This window comes from Medicago sativa, chromosome 6 (assembly GCF_051527215.1).
Source record: "Medicago sativa cultivar Bolivia chromosome 6, Bolivia_mono, whole genome shotgun sequence".
Taxonomy (NCBI): Eukaryota; Viridiplantae; Streptophyta; class Magnoliopsida; order Fabales; family Fabaceae; genus Medicago; species Medicago sativa.
This window is the reverse complement of record NC_140754.1, coordinates 43,364,110-43,372,457: the sequence shown is the minus strand read 5'-3', so window position 1 is coordinate 43,372,457 and position 8,348 is coordinate 43,364,110. Positions and strand designations below refer to the sequence as shown.

Below are 8,348 nucleotides of genomic sequence, written 5' to 3'. Positions count from 1 at the left end.
ATGAATAAAAGAATCAGTTATTTTGGAACAGATGGAGTAGTGTGTACTTAGTGAATAGTGTGTCAATATACGTTGTCAAAGAAAGAAGTAATCACCTCTCATAAGACCTACTTTTATTTCATCATTTTGTAAGTTTTTCTCTCCTTTCATGGATGTCATGTTTTTAACATGGTAATAACCTTGAGATCATTTTCCGCTGCACTTGATAATTTTTTTCTCTTCCTTTCTCATTGTTCTATCTTTTCCAATGTAATCGTCGAGTTCTTGGTAAATTGGTCAATGAGAGTGTATCTTTTTTTTAATTTTGGTCAATTTCGTTTTCAACAATAAGCGAGGAACACCTGAAGTGGTTTTTCTCCAATTTTTGGATCACTACAACTCAGTCTAATTATCTTTTTACTGATTTGTAAGTCCTGAAGGTCCAAAACAGAGTCAATTTTGCGTACACTTGTTCATAAACACATCTAAGTAATTATAAATGTGCGCGTGAGGGGTGATACGATATGTTAGCCGCAACTATTAATAATTCTCTCGGTTTAATAATGACGGACTCATTTGATTATTTCATACGTTAATTTCCATCTATCTCATATTTATAAAGAAGGTAATTGTCGTGCTGATAAATTATCTTTCTATTGTCTGAACATTTATGGTTTAAGATGGTAGTAAAAGCTGCGTCAGTTTTCTATAATTTTTGTATGAGTTTGTGGTGTTAATATAGTTGGGATATGGGACAATCAATTTTTTGCGCGACTCTTTGCATCCTTTAGTTAAGCAATAAAACATAATTATAATTCTAGATTATAAAAAACGGTAAAATTACAAACCATGGAAAACACAAGATGTATTTATCAAACTCGAAGTTGCTCTTAAATTTAGAAGATATTTCCTCTGTCTCAAATTCGGTGTATTCTTTTTTAATTTTTATTTATTTTAAATTATTTGTCTATTTTACAATACCAATATAACATTTTCTATTTTTTTTCCAACTAACACACCCTTATTTAGTGCACTTCAATCTTTTATAACTACTTCACTGACTATAATTAATAAGGATGTTTTAGTAAATAATATATAGTTTACCATTGAAATCAACATTATTGATCATTTCTTTAATACACGTGTAAAACTCATATAGAACACCTAATATGAAACAAAGGGAGTACTGAAGTAGAAAAAGTTTATCAAAAATACTATCTTGTAGGATTATTTTCTTCTTATCCACATCAAACATAGTAGTAATCTCGAATATAAGGTGCTGGTGTCATCTGATAATAGAATGGATAGGATTCAAATGACGGAAGTGGAATGGGTTCATTTGCATTTGTGGTCTCTTTCTTCTCCTCATTTAGAGGTCCAACTGAAACTACTTCTGTTTGACACAACTTTCGTAGCTTAGACACTACTTTTACAGGATCAACATCCCCCGTTAACGACAGTTTCTTCTCATTAGTGTCTATTGATACTGATTCAACCCCTGCAATATTGATAAAGAAAAACAATGAATCCTTTTACACAAAAGTTAAATTAATTTGCATTCACAAATGACCCTATTCGAATCCTATTTGAAATAATTCAAAAATGTTTATTAGCGGCATCGTTATTAGTACTAATTTCTCTTTTGTTAGATTTTTTTAAATTGGTTGCATTAAAATAGATTATAAAATTAAAGGTTTTGAAGTCATTTTGTCTTAAAAAAAATGTCTTGTAATTTTTTGTAAACAATCTTGTCTGTTTGTCTAGCTTTTGTAAAAAAAAATGTTTTTTTTTTGTCTAGCTAATAAGTGTAGATGATAAAAGATTACGAGAACATTTGATATGTTAACTCACACGTCATCAAAAATTAGGTATTATAACTAGGTTTCTTTCTTACTCTACATTTTTTGTGTGAATTTTGTCACTAAACTCTTCAAGACTGAAAAAATATATACCTGAAAGGCTTGACACTTTCTTCATAACCTTTTGCTTGGTTCTGTCATTATAGAAGTCAACCTTCAACACTACTTTCTGTTAAAACATAAATCAAAGAACTATTAATTAAAATTTCACAATTACTTCTATTATTAAATATGAAAGGATATAACAACTAAAAAGAGTTAAAAATGACAACATTATTCATGGATGAATACAGAGTAAACTAAAATGAGAAAAGTGAAAAAATGGATTTTATGATTCGAATTTTCACCTTCATTATTGTAGAAATTTGTGGGAGCTTCTTAAGAATTATAGATGACAAATGCAAGGGAATTAAAAAGAGGAGCGAGTAGATGATATTGATGAAGTAAGGATGAGAATTGTAAGCTATTTATATAAGTTAGATAGGAGATATGAAAGACATAGTCAAGTCAACTAGTCAATTGAAATATTATTGTTTTTTAAAATAAAGTATTACTTTAAAACCCTATTATTTTAATAAAAGTGTGAACATCAATGCTTGAATCATCACACTCACAAAAGATAAAAATTTGCAATCGTTGAAGGATTTTAATTCTATTTTAGGCTAGTAGTACTATAAAAGTAGGTGTTAATTTTTTTTTTGTTACAAAGTAGGTGTTAATTACTAGTTCTTGCTTCGGGCTTCATGTCAGAATCGTAATTGAAGGAAACACACGCGTTAGATTGAAAATAGTAAAATAAAAAGGGAAAGTTTAGTTGAGAGCTTTTATAATGACGCGTTTGATTGAAACGAGTAGGCCCTAGTTTTCTAGTGAGAGAAACTCTAACTTCTCTCTAAATTTTCTTTATCCTTCGTTCATTGAGCATTTTTGACCTAGAATCACCCTTCAACATCTTTTTTCCCCTTTCCTTTCGATCTAAATAAGTGGTTTTCACATTTATCAAGTTTTTCCTTTTGTGTTTTTTTTTGTGATTTCGTCGTCTAAGTGCGGCGTTGTGTTGTTCGTCGTCTTGTGCGGCGTTTGATTTCGCGTCTTGTCGGTGTTTGTTTAGCTCTTATTGAAAGACCAGCATCAGTCAATTACAAATTCAACCAATGATTTGGGCGTCAACGTTGCAGATCCGGAAACGTGTATTTCGGTGACTTAGGTATTATCATATTATATGTAGGCATTTTGCCGTTGTATGCTATTAACTTGGGTGCTGTGAGTTTGTTCGCAGATTCACCCTTTACGTTTTTAGCGATGTTTGTATCTGATGTACTCTATCGATTTGAATGAATGAATATCGTTTTATTTTTGTTAAAAAAAAAAAGTCAGATCAGTCCATTGTGCCTTGACAGCTTAAGGATATATAGATGACTAAATAGTTTATTTGATTAGAAAAAAGTCTTCTATTGTTTCTCGTGTACTTTGAATAAAATGTATGTTTGTTGTTAACTTATTATCAAAAGTTTGTTAAATTGGTTTCTCAATAAATGTTGACCAAGAGCTCATAACTAAAAGTTTGTGAAATTGGTTTTTCAACAAATTTGATTAAGAGCTCATTTCCTAATGTTTTCATTAATAAGTTGATAAGTTTCGTTTGTCTATTGAAATTTATATATAACATATTTTTTTAAATATCAATTAAAGTTGGACATGATGATCATTGAGACGCTTTGGTATGCATAATATCAAGAAAGGATTTATAACTATGAACAAGGCTTGCGTCTATCAAAAACACAATCCCCTTCAACTAAAGAAGGAAGGGATCGCATGAATAAAATCTCATAGGCATCTGCAATAAGATCTATCATGTATAGTAGGTTATGCACTCGATCAGATGTCTTGTACGGTTTAAGCTAAACAAGTAGGTACCAGTTTGATCGCGACGATGCTCTTTGGGTTGCTGTAAAAAATATCCCTACGTACTTGTGAAGGACTAAAAATTCAATTTTCATATATGGAGATCAGGAGGAGCTCGTTGTAATATGTTACAACGACGCTAGCTTTCAGACAGATAAAGATGATTTTAGATTGCAATATGTTAAGTGTTTTGCATAAAAGGTAACACTATGAGCTAAAAGAGTTCAATGCAGGATGCAATCAATTATAATACAACTAAGGCCGAGTATATTGCAGCCTAAAATACATCCAAGGAAGATATTCAAATCAAGAAGTTCATTACAGAACTTGGCATAATCCATATTATTGTGGATCCCATTGATCTCTATAATAATAACAATGGAACCATCGTAGTTAAGGAGCCTATAACTCACCACCGATCCAAACACATAATTATGCAATATCATCTGATAGAGGATAATAGATAGAGTAGATGTGAAGATATGCAGAGTACCAACACGTAACAGTCTTTATTGACCCACTAACAAAACCTCTAGCGCAGCAGAGGCATGATGACCATACCTGTAACATCCCAGACGACTTTAAGCATTGTCGATTTACCCTACAAATCAACACGAGTCTTTTCAGCGTATTTTGTCCTTACTCGCACGCTTACCGGGAAACTTTCCAGTAGGTCACACATCCAAAGACTACTCCAAGTCAAGCATGCTTAACTGTAGAGTTCTTATGTGTCATACCCCAATTTTTGACCTAAGGTCCTACATTCATGTGCCTTTTGACCCTGATTAGTCTCTGACTTTTCAAGGAAATTTCGGTAGAAGGGTACTTTAAAATACCTCATTTTTTGTTCCGATATCGGGCCCTCTTCTCTCCTTTCTTTTTTTAGTAAAATTTCCATCTTTTATTAATTTTCTTGTAATTTTAATTTTAATTTTTAGTTATTTTTATTCTTTTATTTTAGTCACTTTTTTTTTCCTTGTTTAAATGTCCAAAAGAAAATGTCCAAAAAAACATAGTACAAGTCTTGTTTACACGCCACTTTCAAAGGCACAATCTCAGAGTCAGAAACTTTTTTTTCCTATTATTTTCCATTTTACCTTTTTTATTTTTAGTTTAATTACTTCTATAAGTTTTTTTATTTTTTATTATATAACTTTTTTTAATGAGTCCAAAAATAAAATGTCCATGGTTCAAAATTTTCAAGTCAAGTGTCAACTTTCACATTCCTCTTTTAAAATTCACCATTAAACACCATTCAAATCACCATCAAAATCCATTAAACCACTTTTCCATTCTCATCAACCTCCTCACCTATAAATAGAGCCCTCAGTCCACACTTCAAAACACACCAAAAGTTCTCTTGAGTTGTCAAAGAACTTTTCTCTCTTCTCCCTCATTTAGCTTGTGTTGACGAGCTATTCTTTTCTTCTCCCTCTTTTTCTGTCCCTTCGGAATAAGTCCCTTCGGAATTTTGTCCCTTCGGTAATTTTTGTCCCTTCGGTTGTCCCTTTCTTTTATTTTCTTGCATTTTATTTCTTTTTAGCAATTTATTTTATTTCTATTTAGCATTTTAATTATTGTCATTTATTTTCCAGCAATTAGAATGTATTTAGGTCCAATGTAAATATAAATGAGAAGCGTGTGTGTGTGTGTCTTTTATTTCTTTACCGCTTTATATATATCAAAAAAAATACAAAAAAATTAGATTAGGGATTTTGTGGTGACCCAACGTCACTACAAAAATCCACGCGCTTTTATTTTTATTGCTCCGTTAGTTTAATTTTCATTTATTATTCCAAAACAACAAAAAGCATTCAAATAACAAAAATCACAAAAATATTTTCATAATAAACCTTGATTTTCAATCAAGTGATCGTTCATTTTATTTTCTTTCTTAATCAAATATCAAATCAATTTTAATCATATTTTGAGTCATTTTTCAATATAAAAAAATACAAACCAATTCTCATTTGCCACTTGGCTTTTTACTTTAAAACTTTTTTCAAAAACTAATAAAAAACTCACAACCAATCAAACGTCAATTTCTACCCCGAACTACGAGGTTTTGATCCCTCACGGGTACGTAGGCAGAGGACACTCGTCCTTCCAAATCAATAAAATGTAGATAATTAGGTCTTCCTTTCTTAATCATTTCAAAATTCCATTTTTTTTCAAAAAGCAAGCAAGTTTAAGCACAAAAAGTTAAATAAAATCAAGAGGTTCTCGTAGAGTACTACGAATATTTAGGGTGCTAATACCTTCCATAAATATAACCAACCCCCGGACCCCCCAATTTAAATAAATTTTTTCAAAGTCGTGAAATAAAAAGTGAGTCAAAAGCTAATCAAATAGCCTTGATCTCCAAAAAATGACGCGACAGAAATGGCGACTTCACTGGGGATACCTTAAGAGGGTTAAGCCTAACTTGGTTTTGTTTAAAATTTTGTGCTTTAAACTTGCTTAAAAAATCCAAAAAAATCAAAAAAAAAAAAAAGATGGAAATACGTGTATGTATATTCTCCCCTTCTTCTTTCTTATTTCTTTTAACGTGAGTGGTGAGATAAGTTCTACACCCGGACTTGAGGGAAATTAAGATAGGACCGGGTATAATCATAGTTTCCATGCCAAGGGTACTCTTCGGTATTGGTACATGTGATAACCCACTCAATGGAGGGATCTTGGAGGTATACTTTTGTCGTCGTGAGTACTCGCGTATGGCATGTTACTTTCAAGTGACCGTCGAAGTTGAGAACTTTTAGTCACCTTTAACCCATCTTGGCCTTTTAGGACGTAGTGCGGTGGCTAGTCGAGAGTACTCTCGTATTGGTTGACACGCGATGCTACACCCAAACGAGACTAACCTACGAATATTGTTGGAACGAGAGTACTCTCGTCACCTAACAAATATTCGGAAGTGGTTGAGAACTTTGGGAACTTGGTAGAACCTTTGTTACATATACAAATGAAACCATAGTCCTTACCAAATGGCGTTGTTACCCTTGACTCCAACATATGAACTTAACCACACCATGTTTTCTCCGTTCTTTAGCATATTCATGCATACATGCATACATTCATAAAACTTTTTTCATCAAAACATCGAAGGACGTAGATAAGTTTTTATAAACATCAGAGGTGTGGACCTTGTAAAGAGGAACACCAAGAAATACATCTTCAAAAAGTCTTAACTAAACCTTAGCCTTTGTTAGGGTCTTTTTTCCTTGACTTTGCTTTTGCCCTTAAGGGAACTGTTTGTAATATTTCAATTATCAAATGAAACAATGTTCCTTATGATGTTTACAGTTACTTTCACAAGTCCTTCGATAAATAAAAAATGTGTCCATTTTTTTTTTGCATAAACATATCATGCATCATTTTTCATTCATAGTTTCTAGTCTGTGTCTCATACTTTGTTTTTGTCTACAAAAGGTCAATCCATCAGTCTACTCGCATCTACAACACTTAAGCAAATCAGAATGGATCATCTTGAACAAGAGAACCACAAGCTTCGTGAAGAGGTGACGACCCTCCGGGCTGAAAATGAGATTTTGAAGAACTTAGTATCTTTGGTGTCAGTTGCGCAGAGTCAGCCATTAGCTCTTCCTATCGTCAGCACTCAAGCTCAGACGGTTGCTTCCACTACTCCAATCTCAACAGTGTTTGCTAGTACTCCTCAACATGCTATGCTGGAAGGTTATCTCTGGAGTACACCTTTAAGTGCTAGTGAAATACTCTGTCCCGTTGTCTCTAAGGTTCAAACTCCTTTTGCGCAACAATCAGGCCCTTTGCTCCCTCCAGCTGATATGACCTACTATACTCCTTTGGTTCATGAACCAATCTATCAACCAGGAAGTGTGGTTGCATATAACCAGATAGAAGAGCTGAGAGAGAAGTTTGATGCATTACAGTTGGAATTGAAAGCTCTCCGCGGGGAAGAATTGTTCGGGGAAAGTGCTTATGATCTCTGCTTGGTACCACATGTCGTGATACCACCCAAATTCAAGGTCCCTGATTTTGAGAAGTACAAAGGGAATACTTGCCCTAAGGACCATTTGACAATGTATGCCAGAAAGATGTCCCCTCAGGCCGGCAATGATGAGCTTCTTATCTACTGCTTTCAAGATAGTTTGACTGGTGCCGCTTTGAAATGGTACATGGGCCTAAGTCGTGCTGATGTCAAAACTTTCATTGATTTGGGTGATGCCTTCGTCCGATGATACAACTACAACTTGTACTTGGCCCCAGACAGAGACGAACTCCGGGCCATGACCCAGAATGATAATGAATCTTTCAAGGCATATGCCCAGCGATGGAGAGATTTTGCTGATCAAGTTCGTCCACCTCTGGAAGAGAAAGAATTGACTGAGATTTTCTTGAAGACTCTGGATCAGTTTTATTATGAGAAAATGGTTGGAAGTGCTGCCAACAACTTTGCAAAGATGATGATTACGGGAATACGTCTTGAAGAAGGGGTCCGAGAAGGACGTTTGGTCAAAGAAAGTGTTCCCACTGACAGTTCAGAGGAGGAAGACCAGAAAATGAGTGTGGTGGAAAGTCAGCCTCAACAACAATATCTCGCTTATGGTAAGGTTGACATATGGAATG

General features: G+C 33.7%; 2 protein-coding genes across 2 annotated transcripts; one reads left to right on the top strand and one right to left on the bottom strand.

Moving 5' to 3' along the window:
• Positions 1-970: 970 nt before the first annotated feature.
• Positions 971-2,261, bottom strand: LOC146915311 (heavy metal-associated isoprenylated plant protein 39-like). The gene is made up of 3 exons (XM_085716383.1): positions 2,186-2,261; positions 1,932-2,007; positions 971-1,477 (listed from the first exon to the last, which is right to left on the bottom strand). Exons 1-3 carry the CDS (start codon positions 2,189-2,191, stop codon positions 1,227-1,229), a joined length of 333 nt encoding a protein of 110 aa, XP_085572509.1. The 5' UTR covers positions 2,192-2,261; the 3' UTR covers positions 971-1,226.
• Positions 2,262-7,219: 4,958 nt separating this feature from the next.
• On the top strand, positions 7,220-7,960 carry LOC146915310 (uncharacterized). Its single transcript, XM_085721314.1, has one exon. It carries the CDS (start codon positions 7,220-7,222, stop codon positions 7,958-7,960), a length of 741 nt encoding a protein of 246 aa, XP_085577440.1.
• Positions 7,961-8,348: the final 388 nt, after the last annotated feature.

What these genes read in the sequence shown, in the direction of transcription:
- LOC146915311 (XM_085716383.1), bottom strand. An exon ending in GAAAGTGTCAAGCCTTTCAG is followed by an intron (nt 1,478 to 1,931) that starts GTATATATTTTT and finishes TCAATATTGCAG; the next exon opens with GGGTTGAATCAGTATCAATA.
- LOC146915310 (XM_085721314.1), top strand. Translation starts at nt 7,220, where the DNA reads ATGGATCATCTTGAACAAGAGAACCACAAGCTTCGTGAAGAGGTGACG.